General features: G+C 43.2%; 1 protein-coding gene across 2 annotated transcripts in view; it reads left to right on the top strand.

Annotated features, from left to right (window-relative positions):
* The first annotated feature begins 14,956 nt into the window (after positions 1-14,956).
* Positions 14,957-19,864, top strand: part of LOC143788104 (venom factor-like) — a 381,787-nt gene continuing 376,879 nt past the window's right edge. For both annotated transcript variants that reach the window (XM_077277495.1, XM_077277503.1), the window contains exon 1: positions 14,957-15,454. In XM_077277495.1, coding sequence (XP_077133610.1) covers positions 15,366-15,454 — 89 coding nt within the window. In that variant the 5' untranslated portion in view covers positions 14,957-15,365. The remainder of the gene's footprint in view (positions 15,455-19,864) is intronic.

Here is a 19,864-nt window from a genome sequence, read left to right on the forward strand (position 1 = left end):
CCATGCATATTTCTGCCTCTTCCTCTGCTCCCGAGAGTCATCAAGAAGATCAGGGCCTAGGGGAGACCGGTGATTCTCGTCGCGCCGGACTGGCCACGTCGAGCATGGTACCCGGGACTCGTCCAAATGGTCGCCGACATCCCCTGGAGGCTACTTTGATGAACCTAGAATATAAGACATAATTTCAGTTGTTTCACACTTTTTTGTTAAGTATATAATTCCACATGTGTTAATTCATAGTTTTGATGCCTTCAGTGTGAATGTGCAGTTTTCATAGTCGTGAAAATACATAAAAATCTTTAAATGAGGTAGCCCAAACTTTTGGGCTGTACTGTGAGTGTGTGAGAGATAGAGATATATATATATATAAGGTTTGGGCACCCCTATTAATCTTAAAGGGAACCTATCACCCCGTTTTTTAAAGATTAGATAAAAATAGTGTGAAATAGGGGCAGAGCTGGGCTTTACATTAGTGCCTTTTTGGTGCCTTTACACCCCCGTTAGGCTGCTGAAATACCTTTGTGAAGTGGCCGTTTTGTCCTGTCACTCAAGTTGGTCAGGTCGGATGGGCGTGGTCACAGCGCTGTTTCTCCCCCAGATCAGGCTCATCATTACGTTGGTGGCGTAGTGGTTTGCGCATGTCCAAGGTCCCGAATCCTGCACAGGGGAGTGAAAATAGCAGCGATGTCCGTTATTTCATTGGTGGTCGGTGGGCGCGGCCATCTTGCTTTGGCCGCGCGTGCGCAGAAGCGGCGCTCTGCTGGCCGCGGCTTCAGGAAAATGGCTGCGGGCATCCGCGCGTGCGCAGATGGCTATCGCGGCGGCCATTTTCGTGAAGCCGAGATGCGAACTCTGCTTCACGAAAATGGCCGCCGCGATAGCCATCTGCGCACGCGCGGATGCCCGCGGCCATTTTCCTGAAGCCGCGGCCAGCAGAGCGCCGCTTCTGCGCACGCGCGGCCAAAGCAAGATGGCCGCGCCCACCGACCAATGAAATAACGGACATCACTGCTATTTTCACTCCCCTGTGCAGGATTCGGGACCTTGGACATGCGCACACCACTACGCCACCAACGTAATGATGAGCCTGATCTGGGGGAGAAACAGCGCTGTGACCACGCCCATCCGACCTGACCAACTTGAGTGACAGGACAAAACGGCCACTTCACAAAGGTATTTCGGCAGCCTAACGGGGGTGTAAAGGCACCAAAAAGGCACTAATGTAAAGCCCAGCTCTGCCCCTATTTCACACTATTTTTATCTAATCTTTAAAAAACGGGGTGATAGGTTCCCTTTAAGCTTAATGTTTTATAAAAATTGGGTTTTTTTTGCAACAGCTATTTCAGTTTCATATATCTAATAACTGTTGGACACAGTAATGTTTCTGCCTTGAAATGAGGTTTATTGTACTAACAGAAAATGTGCAGTCTGCATTCAAACAAAATTTGACAGGTGCATAAGTATGGGCACCTCACCAGAAAAGTGACATTAATATTTAGTAGATCCTCCTTTTGCAAAAATAACAGCCTCTAGTCGCTTCCTGTAGCTTTTAATGAGTTCCTGGATGAAGGTATTTTTGACCATTCCTCTTTACAAAACAATTCCAGTTCAGTTAAGTTTGATGGTCGCCGAGCATGGACAGCCCTCTTCAAATGATCCCACAGATGTTCAATGATATTCAGGTCTGGGGACTGGGATGGCCATTCCAGAACAGTGTAATTGTTCCTCTGCATGAATGTCTGAGTAGATTTGGAGCGGTGTTTTGGATCATTGTCTTGCTGAAAGATCCATCCCCTGCGTAACTTCAACTTTGTCACTGATTCATGAACATTATTGTCAAGAATCTGCTGATACTGAGAGGAATCCATGCGTCCCTCAACTTTAACAAGGTTCCCGGTGCCGGCATTGGCCACACGGCCCCAAAGCATGATGGAACCTCCACCAAATTTTACTGTGGGTAGCAAGTGTTTTTCTTGGAATGCTGTGTTTTTTTTGCCGCCATGCATAACGCCTTTTTGTATGACCAAACAACTCAATCTTGGTTTCATCAGTCCACAGGACCTTCTTCCAAAAAGAAATTGGCTTCTCCAAATGTGCTTTTGCATACCTCAGCCGACTGTTTGTGGCGTGCTTGCAGAAACGGCTTCTTTCGCATCACTCTCCCATACAGCTTCTCCTTGTGCAAAGTGTGTTGTATAGTTGACCGATGCACAGTGACACCATCTGCAGCAAGTTGATACTGTAGCTCTCTGGAGGTGGTCTGAGGATTGTCCTTGACTGATCTCACCATTCTTCTCTGCCTTCTGATGTTTTTCTTGGCCTGCCACTTCTGGCCTTAACAAGAACTGTACCTGTGTTCTTCCATTTCCTTACTATGTTCCTCACAGTGGAAATTGACAGGTTAAATCTCTTAGGCCATGTTCACACGTTCCTGATTTCCCTGCTGTTTTTTCTGCACTAAAAACCGCAGCTCTTGGCAGAAAACGCAGGTGCGTTTTTCGGTACGTTTTTGGTGCGTTTTTTGATGCGGTTTTTAGTGCGTTTTTTTATGCAGTTTTCTCTGCAGATTGTCTGTGTTTGACACAAAGCTTACTGCAGTGGGGGGGGGAAAAAAAAAAAATGATGTCATTTCCTTGTCCAACCCTTTTCTTCTTCCATGCTCCACTTTGGAACTTAACACACCAAAATGAGTGGACGTGTTTGTAATGACAGCGCTCTGCAGAGTGCTGAGCGTAGGCCAGATCACAGCCCGCGGATGATAGGGTTGCTATTGTAAGGTGGCATTAAGCCCGGTTAATAATGGAGAGGCGTCAATAAGACGCCTATCCATTATTAATCCTATGAAAGGGTTACTATAATATATGGGGACCCCCGAAAAAAAAAAATACGTAGGGTCCCCCTATATTTTTAGGCCAGAAAGGCTAGGCAGACAGCCGTGGGCCAATATTTGAGGCCCAGGAAGGGGTTAAAATACCCTTGGCTTTTCCCTGGCCATGAATATAAGCCCACAGCTGTCTGCGTAGCCTTTCTGGCACTAAAAAATAGGGGGCCCGGAAAAAAAAAAGTGTTGGGGTCCCCCTATATTTTTAGGCCAGAAAGGCTACGCAGATAGCCGTGGGCTTATATTCATAGACTAGGAGAGGGGCCATGGATATTTGCCCCCCCCCCCTGGCTACAGGCTACAAATATAAGCCCGCAGCCTCCCCGGAAAAGGCGCATCAAAAAGATGCGCCAATTCCGGCACTTAGCCCCTCTCTTCCCACTCCCGTGTAGCGGGATAAGACGCCTATCCATTATTAATCCAATGAAAGGGTTAAAAAAAAACACAAACACTAGAGAAAAAATATTTTAATGAAATAAAGACACCCACTTTTTGACCATATTTTATTGTACGCTCAATCCGTCCTGAAGACCCTCGACCTGAAAAAGACGCAAAATAAAAAAACAAATTCATACTCCCTGGCCCTGTCCGCAGAAATCCATCGAGGGTCCCACGAAGATCTTCCATGGAGAACAGACACATCCAGAGATATGTCTGCTCTCCACGGCTGCAGCAACACACTGACAGGAGCCATAGTTCCTGTCTGTGTGTCACTGCGCATGCGCGAGCGAGTTTACCGGCGGTCATTGACCCCGGCACTCTCGCTTAACGGCAGTGCTGCGTGGGAAAGTTCAACGCAGCTGTACTGCCGTTAACCGAGACGCAGGAGCCATTGAACTCCGGAACAGTACGCGATACACTGCTAGGAGCTTCGCTCCTGGCAGTGTATCGCCGGAGAGCAGCCGATCAGCGTGGGACACTCGTTTTATGGATTCTGCGGACAGGGAGTATGAATTTGATTTTTTATTTTGGGATTTTTTCTAGGGGATCGAGGGCTTCGCCTACAAGTGTGCTGTTGGTGAGTATATACTCTGTGTTATATGTTGTATGTACTGTGTGTCATGTATGTGTATTGTGTGTGTTTTGTGTAACTTTACAACTGTGCTAAGTCGCCGGACACAGGGACAACTCTCCCATCCTAATACCGGATGGGAGTAGTAGTCCCATACGGCGACTTAGCACAATGGTGGCACTAGCGTCGCATGGGGACACACACACACACACACACATACCAAATCTATCAAACGGCCGACATCGATCCCCATGCGACGGTATGCCTCCATGTCTCTTCGGGATACAGGAACACACTCCGCCCACGCACTTCCGCACACCAACTTCCTCCCGCTTCCCCGCACTTCCTGCTGCAGCGGTTTCTCCACCCATAACCGCAATAAAACCCGCAGATATAATTTTGATCTGCGGGTTTTACTGCGGGTTTGACCTCACAATGGAGGTCTATGGGTGCAGAACCGCTGCAGTTCCGCACAAAGAAGTGACATGGTCCTTCTTTTTTACCGCAGCTATTCAGCGCGGCTTTTTTATTGAATTTCAGCATCATGTGCACAGCGTTTCCTGTTTTCCATAGGGTTACATTGTACTGTACCCTGCATGGAAAACAGCTGCGGACCCGCAGCGGCAAAATCGCAGCGGTTCCGCAGTAAAAAACGCATTGTGTGAACATGGCCTTAGACAGCTTTTTGTATCCTTCCCCTGAACAACTATGTTGAATAATCCTTGTTTTCAGATCATTTGACAGTTGTTTTGAGGAGCCCATGATGCCACTCTTCAGAGGAGATTCAAACAGGAGAACAACTTGCAGTGGCCACTTTAAGTAGCTTTTCTCATGATTGCATACACCTGGCTATGAAGTTCAAAGCTCAATGAGGTTACAAAACCAAAAAAAGTGCTTTAGTAAGTCAGTAAAAAGTAAACAAGAAAATGATAATGGTGCCCATACTTATGCACCTGTCAAATTTTGTTTGAATGCAGATTGCACATTTTCTGTTAGTACAATAAACCTCATTTCAAGGCAGAAACATTACTGTGCCCAACAGTTATTAGATATATGAAACTGAAATGGCTGTTGCAAAAAAAAACAATTTTTATAAAACATCAAGCTTAAGATTAATAGGGGTGCCCAAACTTTTTCATATAACTGTGTGTGTATATATATGTGTGTATATATATGTGTATATATATATGTGTGTATATATATATATGTGTATATACAGGTCCTTCTCAAAAAATTAGCATATAGTGTTAAATTTCATTATTTACCATAATGTAATGATTACAATTAAACTTTCATATATTATAGATTCATTATCCACCAACTGAAATTTGTCAGGTCTTTTATTGTTTTAATACTGATGATTTTGGCCTACAACTCCTGATAACCCAAAAAACCTGTCTCAATAAATTAGCATATTTCACCCGACCAATCAAATAAAAGTGTTTTTTAATACCAAACAAAAAACCATCAAATAATAATGTTCAGTTATGCACTCAATACTTGGTCGGGAATCCTTTGGCAGAAATGACTGCTTCAATGCGGCGTGCCATGGAGGCAATCAGCCTGTGACACTGCTGAGATGTTATGGAGGCCCAGGATGCTTCAATAGCGGCCTTAAGCTCATCCAGAGTGTTGGGTCTTGCGTCTCTCAACTTTCTCTTCACAATATCCCACAGATTCTCTATGGGGTTCAGGTCAGGAGAGTTGGCAGGCCAATTGAGCACAGTAATACCATGGTCAGTAAACCATTTACCAGTGGTTTTGGCACTGTGAGCAGGTGCCAGGTCGTGCTGAAAAATGAAATCTTCATCTCCATAAAGCATTTCAGCCGATGGAAGCATGAAGTGCTCCAAAATCTCCTGATAGCTAGCTGCATTGACCCTGCCCTTGATGAAACACAGTGGACCAACACCAGCAGCTGACATGGCACCCCACACCATCACTGACTGTGGGTACTTGACACTGGACTTCAGGCATTTTGGCATTTCCTTCTCCCCAGTCTTCCTCCAGACTCTGGCACCTTGATTTCCGAATGACATGCAAAATTTGCTTTCATCAGAAAAAAGTACTTGGGACCACTTAGCAACAGTCCAGTGCTGCTTCTCTGTAGCCCAGGTCAGGCGCTTCTGCCGCTGTTTATGGTTCAAAAGTGGCTTTACCTGGGGAATGCGGCACCTGTAGCCCATTTCCTGCACACGCCTGTGCACGGTGGCTCTGGATGTTTCCACACCAGACTCAGTCCACTGCTTCCTCAGGTTCCCCAAGGTCTGGAATCGGTCCTTCTCCACAATCTTCCTCAGGGTCCGGTCACCTCTTCTCGTTGTACAGCGTTTTCTGCCACATTGTTTCCTTCCAACAGACTTACCATTGAGGTGCCTTGATACAGCACTCTGGGAACAGCCTATTTGTTGAGAAATTTCTTTCTGGGTCTTACCCTCTTGCTTGAGGGTGTCAATGATGGCCTTCTTGACATCTGTCAGGTCGCTAGTCTTACCCATGATGGGGGTTTTGAGTAATGAACCAGGCAGGGAGTTTTTAAAAGCCTCAGGTATCTTTTGCATGTGTTTAGAGTTAATTAGTTGATTCAGAAGATTAGGGTAATAGGTCATTTAGAGCAGTGATTTTCAACCTTTTTTGAGCCGCGGCACACTTTTTATACTTAAAAAATCCCGAGGCACACCACCAACCAAAATGGCACAAAATGGTGCGTCCAGGTTTGAGATGAAAGTCTGCAGTCATTCTATGTGACTGCAGGCTTCTGAATTCTCACAGCGCAAGCACTGCACACTTTCAGGATTCTCCCTTGCCGGTGGCCAGAGTGGACGGTCATGACAGCACAAGTATGTGATTTGGATACTTCTGGTCACATTCTAACTAGACGTGTCCGGCCTCATTCAATTCATTTTCATTGAATGAGGCCACACATGTCTAGTCAGCACGTGACCGCATGTATGTAAATCACCAACATCAGAGAATTATGATAGCAGTGTGCACTGTGAGAATTCAGAAGTCTGCAGTCACATAGTATGACTGCAGACTCATCACAACCTTGGACATCCCCTTTAATGTTCCTAACAAATAAAAATGAGAATTAGTATCACAAAAAAAACACATTTACATCCAGGTACCTGATAGATGACGTTGTTTGTGGAGTCGCCTCTTTCTTTTCATCTTCACCTTGTCCAGATGCCATGATGACTCTTCTCATCCACCGGCAGAGCTCGTTTCTGCAGACTTCCATCTTTTCCTGTCTTCTGCAGCACATCCCGACACAACACCCTTAAAGATAGCAGTGTTATTATAATGCTCCGGAATAACAATATCTTCCCTAGGCTGAGCCTCTGAGTAAATAATTGCCCCTCACTTTATTCCCAGCACATAATATGACCCTCACTGTCCCTCTTATGGTACATGCCATCCACACTACCCTCTCTCTCTTTTCCATACTTCACACTGCCTTCTCATACGGTGTCCCTCATAGAGCCCAGTCTCTCTACTGTGCCCCTTCATTACACTCCTCCTACTTGGCATACTGTCTCCTCCTGGCTGTTACCCTCACACTACTCAGTATCTATTATGTGTCCACTCACACTTTCATCCCCCCATACTGTCTGCACACATTTCTAATAGCCTCCTCCTGTACATCCCCCCCCCCCTGCTAACATACCCCTTTGCTCTCTCCATATTTCCTCCTCACACATTCCCCCCTCACACATTCCCCCGACTCCCCATACTGTCCTCACACATCCCATCACCGTTGCTCCCAGTACTGTCAGCACACATTTTTCCCCTCGCTACTGTGTCCACCCCCATCTCCCCACTCACCCCCACAGAATATATCCACTGCCCTTCCGATAGAATAAATCCATCCCCTTCCACAGAATAAATGCACCCTGCCCCACACATGCTAAATAAATTCCAGCCCCCCCCACGTACACACTGAATAAATCCCCCACACACACTGAATAAATCCCCCCACACACTGAATAAATCACCCCACACACTGAATAAATCCCCCCCCACACTGAATAAATCCCCCCACACTTAATAAATCCCCCCACACACTTAATAAATCCCCCCACATACTCCCCATAAACCCACCCCACGCTGAATCTTCGGTGTCTTCAGCTCCACAGCACAGGAGCACTTACCACCAAGTCTTTTCTTTCTCCTGCGCGCCGGATAGTGACGTCAGCAGCGTGATCACATGACTTGATCACGCTGCTGGCGTCGCTCTGACCCGGCAGTCAGAGCCTCAATTGTACTCGCAGCTGGTAGATGTCTGCGAGTACTATTGATCTCCGGGAGCCGGCGCGCTGCAGCTTCTCTGTGCCGGCTGTCAGCTTGACAGTCGGCACAGAGAACAGCTGACTCCCGTTCCCCGCGGCACACCCGACCATGTGTCGCGGCACACTATTGTGCCGCGGCACACTGGTTGAAAAACACTGATTTAGAGAACCTTTTCTTGATATGCTAATTTATTGAGACAGGTTTTTTGGGTTATCAGGAGTTGTATGCCAAAATCATCAGTATTAAAACAATAAAAGACCTGACAAATTTCAGTTGGTGGATAATGAATCTATAATATATGAAAGTTTAATTGTAATCATTACATTATGGTAAATAATGAAATTTAACACTATATGCTAATTTTTTGAGAAGGACCTGTATATATGTGTATATATATATATGTGTATGTATATATATGTATATATGTGTATGTGTATATATATATATGTATATATGTGTATATGTATATATGTATATATATGTGTATGTGTGTGTGTATTTTTTTTTATTATTATTATATATGTATTTATGTGTGTGTGTGTATATGTATGTGTGTGTAATAATTGTCTAAGGTCCACTTCCATCTGTTTGTCTGGTCGCGGCCGGCCGGGACCAATCAGCGATATTGGGCCGGGATTTAAACACCGCTTCACTTTTTACTATTGATGCTGCCTATGCAGCATCAATAGTAAAAAGATATAATGTTAAAAATAATAAAACAAAAAAAACACATTATATTCTCTCCTTCTGGCGTCCGCGCCAGCCTTTCCCACTCCTCGCAACGCTCCCGTCCCAAGAATGCATTGCGGCAATGACCCCAGATCACGTAGCGGTCTCGCGAGACCGCTACATCATCACGGGTTATTGCCGCAAGGCATTACTGGGAACGGAGTGTCGCGAGGAGCATCGCTAAGGCTATGTGCACACGATGCAGATTTAGTGCAGTTCTGCAGCGTTTTTTTCTGCTGCAGAAATGCTGCAGAACTGCACTGTGATGTACAATACCATGTAAATCAATGTGAAAAAAAAAAGCTGTGCACATGGTGCAGAAAAATCCGTGCAGAAACGCTGCAGATTTCAAAGAAGTGCATGTCACTTCTTTTGTGCAGAACTGCAGCGTTTCTGCACCCATTGACTCCCATTTTGTGGGTCAAATCCGCATAAAAACTGCAGATGTAAATACCATCTGCAGATTTTATGCGGATTTGGGTGTCAAAACCGCAGCAGAAGGAAGTGACGTCAGTGATGTGGAGGAAGTGAGTGGGCGGAGAGTAGCGAAAATGGAGTCGTATGGTAGAAATGGTATGTATAGTGTCTGTGTGTGTGTCTGTCAGTAGTGACTCATTGTAGTCATTCGTCGGGTGGGACTACTCCCATCGAAATGTGATGAGGGGAGAGTTGTCCCATTGTCAGGCGACTGACTACAATGGGTTAAAAACACAAACACACATATAACATGTTGTACATACTCACCACATACGTCCCCGAAGGCCACCATCCACGATCATCCTTGTCCCAAAATAAAAAATAAAAAAAGTATAGGTTGTCCCACGACGTCCTCCGGTGATACACTGCAGGAGTTAATCGCTCCTGCAGTGTATCGGAGCCACCCGTTCGTTTCCTGGAGTTAAATGAACTCCGGGAGCTCACTTTATGGCAATTGAACGGCCGTGAAATTTCTCACGCAGCAGTGTCGTAAAGCGAGAGTCCCGGAGTTCATTGAACTCCTGTAAACTCGCGCGCATGCGCAGGCACACTGCAGGAGTTTTAGCTCCTGTCGTTGTGTTTGGGAAGCCGTGGAGAGCAGTCACATCACCTGATGTGGCTGTTCTCCATGGCAGATCGTCGTGGGACACTCGATATTAATGGACTATGTCGGAAAAGACTACAGATCATCAAGGGATTTGTAAGTATGGTAAAATTTAGAATATTAAAATACTTTTTCCTGTGTCTTTTTTTTTGTGTTCAGTAATTTGGGGTTAATAATGGATAGGCGTCTTATAGACGCCTCTCCTTTATTAACTGGGGTTAACGTCACCTTACAATGTCAAGGTGATGTTAAACCCCTTATTACCCCATATCCCACCGCTACAAGGGAGTGGGAAGAGAGAGGCTAAGCGCCAGATTTGGCGCATCTTAGAGATGCGCCATTTCTGGGGCGGCTGCGGGCTGGTAGTTGTAGCCGGGGGGGGGGGGGGGCAATATCCATGGCCCCTCTCTAGGCTATTAATATCATCCCGCAGCTGTCTGCGTAGCCTTTCTGGCTATAAAATATAGGGGGACCCTATGTCATTTTTTTCTGGGGTCCTCCTATTTTAATAGCCAGTAAGGCCACGCAGACAGCTGTGGGCTGATATTCATAGCCTGGGAAGATTAACCCCTTCCCTGGCTACAAATTAGCAGCCTGCAGTCGCTGGCTTTCCCTTTCTGGACATGAAAATTGGGCGGGAGCCTATGCCAATTTTTTTTTGAGGGGTTAATAATGGATAGACGTCTTAAAGACGCCTCTCCATTATTAACTGGGGTTAACGTCACCTTACAATGTCAAGGTGACGTTAACCCCTTATTACCCCACTAGATGGTGGCCCGATTGTAACGCATTGGGTATTCTAGAATATGCATGTCCACGTAATATATTGCCCAGCCACGTAGTATATTGGCCAGTCAGGTAATATATTGCCCAGCTACGTAGTAGATTGCCCAGCCACGTATGTCACAGGTTAAAAAATAAAAAAATCATTATATACTCACCTTCCTCCGCCTTGGACTAGGAAATGACTAGGAAATTACATCACGTAAATATATATATATTTTTTTAAACTTTTATCTCTTTATTTAGCTTTAAAAAAAGCCGACAAATCAGCATAAAAAACGCACTACAAAACTGCACTGCGAAATACGCATAAAAAACGCAGGAATTGTCAGCTGCGTTTTCTGCCAGAAGATGCAGATTTTGTGCAGAAAATTCTGCACCAAATCTGCTTCGTGTGCACATAGCCTAAAGGCCTGGGCTCAATCCGGAGGCCGCCAGACGGTGAGTATATAACTCATTTTTATTTTAATTCTTTTTTTTTTCACAGGGATATGTTGCCCGCTGTGCTATGTACTGCGTGGGCTGTGCTATGTACTGCGTGGGCTGTGCTATGTACTGCGTGGGCTGTGCTATGTACTGCGTGGGCTGTGCTATGTACTGCGTGGGCTGTCAAACTCTTGCTCGGGGCCCTCAAAAACCTGGAGCCAGCCCTGGCTTCACTAATTGGTCGGCCGCGACCAATCAGCGAGAGACGCAGTCCAGACGCGAATTCTCGTGGGATTTGAATCACGCTTCGCTAATTGGCCGCGGCCGGCCGAATCCTGTGTATTGCATTATTCTGAAATCTTCATAAATAAACTACATACATATTCTAGAATACCTGATGCGTTAGAATCAGGCCACCATCTAATATTTTATATTTTTCATATTTTTAATAACTTTTCTTTTTTTTTTTACTTTTGCCATGCTTCAATAGCCTCCAGGGGAGGCTAGAAGCTGGCATAGCCTGATCGGCTGTGCTACATAGGAGCGATGCTCAGATCTCCCTTATGTAGCTAAATTATAGCATTGCTATGAGCGCCGACCACAGGGTGGCGCTCACAGCAATCTGGCATCAACAACCATAGAGGTCTGCAAGAGACATCTGGTTGTTAGGCCAACGCACCTATGACCCCCGATCATGTGACGGGGTCACCGGTGTGCACATTTCTGGCCGGAAGCACTTGTTAAATACCACTGTCAGTTTGACAGCGGCATTAAACTAGTAAATGGGTGCGGGCGGAATGCGATTCCGCCTGTGCCTAGTGCGGGCACATGTCAGCTGTTCAAAACAGCTGACCTTTCCTGGCTTTGATTCGGGCTCACCGCCGGAGCCCGCATCAAAGCTGGGGTTCTGCCATCGGACGTACTATTCCATCCGATGGCAGAAAGGGGTTAAGAGGGGACCTGTTAGAACACACAGTGAAGGAACTCTCAGCCATCCAAGTTCAAACCCCCCTTAGGAGAGTTGCATAGTACACATGAGTAATGGAGACTCAGGATTCTATTCCAGAGAGGCAGCCTGATTAATATGTACCACATCTTAGGCAACAGTCAAGCAAATTAACCTATTCTCAACTGAGTCAGCAGTTGATATTGCAAGACAGAATAGCTGTCCATGACAATTTAGACTCTGCTCTGTAATTGGAATGAGCATTTAAATCCTTTAACCCCTTCACCCCCGGAGCTGTTTTCGTTTTTCGCTCCCCTCCTTCCCAGAGCCATAACTTTTTTATTTTTCCGTCAATTTGGCCATGTGAGGGCTTATTTTTTGCGGGACGAGTTGTACTTTTGAACGACATCATTGGTTTTACCATGTCGTGTACTAGAAAACGGGAAAAAAATTCCAAGTGCAGTGAAATTGCAAAAAAAGTGCAATCCCACACTTGTTTTTTGCTTGCCTATTTTGCTAGGTTCACTAAATGCTAAAACTGACCTGCCATTATGATTCTCCAGGTCAGTACGAGTTCATAGACACCTAACATGACTAGGTTATTTTTCACCTAAGTGGTGAAAAAAAATTCCAAACTTTGCAAAAAACAAAACAAAATTGCGCCATTTTCCGATACTCGTAGCGTCTCCATTTTTCGTGATCTGGGGTCAGGTGAGGGCTTATTTTTTGCGTGCCGAGCTGGCGTTTTTAATGATAGCATTTTGGTGCAGATACGTTCTTTTGATCGCCCGTTATTGCATTTTAATGCAATGTCGTGGCGACCAAAAAAACGTAAATCTGGCGTTTCTATTTTTTTTCTCATTACGCCGTTTAGCGATCAGGTTAATGCTTTTTTTTTATTGATCGGGCGATTCTGAACGCGGCGATACCAAATATGTGTAGGTTGGGGGTTTTTTTTATTGATTTATTTTGATTGGGGCGAAAGGGGGGGTGATTTAAACTTTTATATTTTTTTTATTTTTTTCACATTTTTTTTTACTTTTTTTTTTTTCTTTTGCCATGCTTCTATAGCCTCCATGGGAGGCTAGAAGCAGGCACAACGCGATCGGCTCTGCTATGCAGCAGCGATCATAAGATCGCTGCTACACAGCAGAAATGCCGATGTGCTGTGAGCGCCGACCACAGGGTGGCGCTCACAGCCACCGGCGATCAGTAACCATAGAGGTCTCCAGGACCTCTATGGTTACAATGTACAAGCATCGCCGACCCCCGATCATGTGACGGGGGTCGGCGATGCGCTCATATCCGGCCGCACGGCCGGATGCGGTAGTTAAATGCCGCTGTCTGCGTTTGACAGCGGCATTTAACTAGTTAATAGCGGCGGGTGATCGCGATTTCACCCGCCGCTATTGCGCGCACATGTCAGCTGTAAAAAACAGCTGACATGTCGCGACTTTGATGTGCGCTCACCGCCGGAGCGCACATCAAAGCAGGGGACCCGACATCTGACGTACTATAACGTCAGATGTCGGGAAGGGGTTAATGAGCATTAGGTCTGGCCACTAAGATATTAAAAAAAAAATTATTTTACTCTAGGCTCACTACTCGCACAGGTACACAGATGCTTTTGGTAGCCCCACAGAAGCGAACAAATTTCACCCACAGAGCACGTTTTCACATTTCCCTGAGAAAGCGGATTACAAATTTCACACCCAGACAATGGGGCACAGTTCCCCCACTAGCAGGGTTGCAGAGTACACTCAACAGTTTAACCCCTTCATGACCAGAGGTATTTTCGTTTTTGCTCCCCTTCTTCCCAGAGCCACGGCATTTTTTTTTTCTTCTGTCAAAATGGCCATGTAAGGGCTTTTTTTTTTTTTTTGCGGGACAAGTTGTACTTTTGAACGACACCATTGGTTAACATATCGTGTGCTGTAAAACGGGAAAAAATTTTCACGTTTGGTGAAATTTAAAAAAAAAAAATCCAATTTTATTTATTTATTTCAGGGGTAATGAATTTGCCCCTGAGGATTAGGGCACTATTCGCATCTATATTTTAAATACTTGGGTATCTGAATTTAATTTGCTTGCCTAATTCCAAAAATGCTGATATTTTTACAAATAAACACAATATTAACCTAAACTTACCATTAGTATGAAGCACAATGTCATGAAAAAACAGTCTCTGAATCACTGGGATACAGTGGAAAGTTCATAAGTGAAACTGGTCAGAATTCTTAAAAATTGGCCTGATCAAGCTCTGTCATGAAAGGGTTAAGCTATATTCACACATCCGTGTGACATGTCCTAGTGCCGTCTGTTTTGTTTTTTTTCTGTCAGCGCATTGACTTATGGCATTTTATTGACCAATACCCACATCAGTTTTAGAAGCACATTTGTGCCTCCGGTCCAGTGTATTCTCATCCACTTTGCTGATCAGACTCGGCCATTTAAATGTATGGGGATCCATATTAAACGGATGACGCGCTGGAAACAGACTTTGGAACTCGGTGTTTCATCCATTATAACTGATAAATTGTAGAGAGTCAATTCAGTCTACCTGCTCCAGTGAAAACAAAATGGATGAGAAAAGCAGCTTGGATGTCACTTGAGAAAAACCTTGTTCTTTTCATATCCGATGGTAACACTCACGGATGTGCGATTATAACCATATATGAATGAATTTGCAGCTTTTCGAAATGTTGTAAACATTTTGCACAAATGTAATCCAGTGACCTTATGAAATACAAAATCTGTTTATATACCTTTTTTCACAGTTAGACTATACAGACAAAAAAAAAACTTTTTTTGATTTTATGTAAAATTCATCAACTTGTGTGCACCATTTTGAAGACTTTGGCACAAAAAACATCAATTAATACCACTAGAAAAAAAGCTAAAAGTCACATAGAAACCAGAATGATAATAGAATGATGAACGATGATGCTGTTAGTTTATGGGGATAACAGCCACATTACATGTGCAAAACCGCACTCATCTGAATCCGGCCCTATTAAGCTTACTATTTGCGGGAAAATGATGCTGGTTAATGATTGCCATTTAGAAGAGAAATCACGTGATTTTCAGTTTTGTTTAGTAGAAATGTAAACAACCTTTTGACTTTTGCTCTCCCCCTTACAGTTTGTTTGTATTCTTAGTTGATTTCATATAAAAGCGATTTATTCTACATCAGTAGGCACTGAACAAGATCCTTGGTATGATCATGGGTCAGAATTTGCCAGTCTCAAAGTTGGCGGTTCTACTCCTGGTGCAGTTGTGTGTTGAACTTTCTACATCCAAACAGTTGTGAGTACTATATACTATTATTTATCATGTCATAGGATCATTTAGTTGAAATACCCTCAAAGTGTATAAATCCTGTTAAATACGCAATACATAACAGATATATTGACATTATATGTGATATACTATGAAGAAATGCAGTGAAAATATAGGAAAAGGCTCTATTTATTCAGATCACCTGCAGTGATCTAGTGGATGTGAGTGCCAGCCCTTAACGATGTGTTCAGAACCTGAGATGCTGAATGCATGTACTTTGATTAGATCTTTACAGGTTATGTTCACTTTCAAACCAATTTTCAATTGTGCCGATATATCTTGTACGACGGTTACATATTTTTTTTTTTTTGAAAAGTCTTTATTAAAAACTCTACTTTGCTGCTGGATCAGAGCGGTAGAAACAATCTTCTATCTATTCCTTGTTATCTTACGGAATTTACATTAGCTTGAAGCAGGGGACAGATGAAAATACTACTGCAGGATCAGATTACTGCAATATTACTGCAGGATCAGGTTACACACTTTGTTGTCTGTTGCCATGGATATGCATGGAATAGGTCTGTATGGTAGTTGATCATATGAAAAAGATCATCACAACAGGATTCTAAATTTCTGATGTTTAATTCTTTTAAAGTGCATTCATACAATAAAAAAATAGCAAATGTGCATGTAGATTCCAATCTTAATCTATCAACAGAAAACTAGCATGTGTCATTTTGAGATATACCAGTAACCCAGCTGTTTATGCCCATCACACAGTACATGTTATTGGTTAACAGCCAGTCTGCTATGCCGCATTGCAATTATTATGCAAATTGCATTTGTGTCATAAATTTTTGTTTTGCAAATGAACTCATGGCTGGTATGTGTCTCAGGGCTCTTGTATCACTGAAATCAATCTTAAACACCTGTGGTAAATAGTGCCAGGTGAGCCCAATTAAAGGAAAACTTCTTAAAAAGGACATTCCACATTATTAAGCAGCCACAAGTTTCAATCAAAATTGTCTGTCTGCTACTGAAAAGCATAAAATAGGGCAATGTTATGGACAAGATTTCAAAACATTAGATATTTCACAAACACTTAAGCCTGGTGATCAAACTATGAAGAGATGTGTGGCTGATATAGAGCACAGTTGGGTTCGGGCAGATAAAGGCACACTAAGGGAGGTTTCTGTCAGACAAAATCATTGTATTAGGAGAGCAACTGCTAAAATACAATTGCATAATGACGCACTGGTGTCCCTGCATGCTTCATCGCTCCCCCAGCAGGGACGTCGACCTACCACCACGGTCCCCAGTACCAGCAAGTCAGTTTACCTCTCCTGTACTTGTCAGCCCATACTTTCCTTTTGTCCCTGTATTCCATCCATGCTCACCTGCACCAGTCTGCCTGTACATCAGCCATGCCAGTCTGTATACCAGCTGTCCCTGCCTGCACCTGCCATGCCAGTCTGTAAGAATAAGGACGGCTCACTTCAACCCTGTATTGATTATAGGGGACTCAACCAGATAACGGTCACAAATAAATATCCTCCCACAGGCCACCCCCGAAGCATAAACATATTCTTCATCATAGAGACAGACTGTTTGTGCTTCAGGGTGGGCCGGTCTTTCCTTGGTTTCTCTGGCTTAGAGCAGGAAGAGAAGACTCTGCCTACAGTACCGCTTCGGAGCACGGGCATATCATTAGCTACAATCTTCTAACACTGATTACACAAGAACCACAAGACAGATTTCTTCACCCCAGCTATCATTTTAATAAGTTTAACACTGCCAACCTGACAATGACTGTAGTTTACTTAGCAAAATCCTGCTGACAGGTTCGCTTTGATTACCCAGCTTATACTCAGCAGACACAGCAGGTTGCTAAAACCTGCTGCACCGATTTACATTACCAGTCAAGTTGATTGGATTAGATTTTAACCATTTTCACAGACCTGCAGTTCTTATTTTGCTGTAAGTGCAAAGGTTGTTTTGCATGAGATTCTTCCAGTTTGTGTAGCCATACCCCTTCAAGGCTGATGCTCCTTGTAACTGAGTCTACTGTGCAATTCCAATGGAAGAATGTAGTGTGAAATTTTTTTTTTAAAATTTTAAAATCATCTGGTCTTTTTCTACTTTTGAGGGACAGACTATGAAGATAAATAATAAAAATGCAAAAATAAATTAAATGCAAAAATACACATGAAATGCTTCCAATAAAGGGATCACCTTCAATCATTGTTACTTTGAATCAATCAACCTATAATAGACATGCACTATATCAAAATTACAAACTTGGACAGCAACAATATATAAGGACCTGAAAATGAAATGGAATGTAAAAAAACGTTTTCCATATAACTAAAAATTCTAAAATAAAAAAACAATTATACTAAACTATAGTTATTAAACTAACATGCACTAAAACTGGTTTACTTTTTGCATTTCAGCAGAAGTAACAGCAATCAGACATTTCTGGAAGAAATCAGAGTTTACTTGAGTTTACATATAAGAACTGTACATATCAACGGGAGAGAAAAAAATGAGACTTATCTCTAAACAAGAGAAACAGTTAAGATACACTACATGTAAGCATCAACAGATACAACAACCCCATCTGCTGACACTGCAATGTAACTCCTCCAACTTATAAATAGTCTGTAGCTTGTTGCATGTATTTGAACATTATACTGTGAGGTAGGGAAGTGTATTGATTACAGACTCAGTGAGGTTTCAAATTTAACAGCACGATTTTTAGGCTTCTATTACAATTGAAAGTATCATTTCAATTCTGAGCTGCTGTGCTTGGTGTATACATACCAACAGGAGCAATCTCACAGCTTGGCAGGTTTCACTACAATACTGTTGAATTTAGCCTGGATGATACTCTACAATATTATGGAACTGAGCTTGGTGGTTGCACTACAATACTGTAGAATTTAGCTTGGTGGATACACTACAATATTATGGAACTGAGCTTGGTGGTTTCACTACAATACTGTAGCATTTCACCTGGAGGAAACACTATAATATTATAGAACTGAGCTTGGTGGTTTCACTACAATACTGCAGAATTTAGCTTGGTGGATACACTACAATATTATGGAACTGAGCTTGGTGGTTGCACTACAATACTGTAGAATTTAGCTTGGTGGATACACTACAATATTATGGAACTGAGCTTGATGGTTTCAATACAATACTGTGGAATTTAGCCTGGAGGATACGCTACAATATTATGGAACTGAGCTCGGTGGTTTCACTACAATACTGTAGAATTTCACCTGGAGGATACACTATAAGAACTGAGCTTGCTGGTTTCACTACAATACTGTAGAATTTAGCCTGGAGGATACACTATAATATTATAGAACTGAGCTTGGTGGTTGCACTACAATACTGTAGAATTTCACCTGGACGATACACTATAATATTATAGAACTGAGCTTGCTGGTTTCACTACAATACTGTAGAATTTCGCTGGAGGATATGCTACAATATTATGGAACTGAGCTCGGTGGTTTCGCTACAATACTGTAGAATTTCGCCTGGAGGATACACTATAATATTATAGAACTGAGCTTGGTGGTTTCACTACAATACTGTAGAATTTCGCTGGAGGATACACTAAAGAATTATGGAACCGAGCTTGGTGGTTGCACTACAATACTGTAGAATTTCGGCTGGACGATACACTGCAATATTATAGAACTGAGCTTGGTGGTTTCACTACAATACTGTAGAATTTCGCATGGAGGATACACTACAATATTATGGAACTGAGCTTGGTGGTTTCACTACAATACTGTAGAACTTAGCCTGGAGGATACAGTACAATATTATGGAACTGAGCTTGGTGGTTTTACTACAATACTTTTTTTTATTTTTACAAGGATAACAGGAGAAAATAGACCCCAAAATTTGTTGTGCAATTTCTCCTGAGCATGGATTGGATGCATGGCAGGGTTCGGAAGGCAAGGAGTGCCATTTGACTTTTTGAATGTAAAATTTGCTAGAATCATTTGTGGACACCATATTGCATTTGGAGAGACCCTGATGTGCCTAAACAGTAGAACCCCCAACAAGTTAGCTCATTTTTTAAACTAGACCCTTCAGGGTACTTATCTACATGTGTAGTGAGCACCTAAACCCCCAGGTGCTTCACAGAAGTTTATAGCATTGAGCCATGAAAAAAAAAAAGTGTTTAGCCCCAAATGTTTTCATTTTCACAAGGATAACAGGAGAAAATGAACCCCAAAATTTGTGGAGCAATTTCTCCTACGTATGAAGATACCACATATGTAAAGGAAAACTACTGTTTGCGAGCACGGCAGGGCTCAGAAAGGAAGGAGTGATGTTTTGGAACAGATTTTGATGGAATGATCTGCTGGTATGTCACATTTGGGAAACTCCTGATGTGCCTAAACATTGGAA

The sequence above is a fragment of the Ranitomeya variabilis genome, chromosome 1, assembly GCF_051348905.1.
Source record: "Ranitomeya variabilis isolate aRanVar5 chromosome 1, aRanVar5.hap1, whole genome shotgun sequence".
Classification (NCBI taxonomy): domain Eukaryota; kingdom Metazoa; phylum Chordata; class Amphibia; order Anura; family Dendrobatidae; genus Ranitomeya; species Ranitomeya variabilis.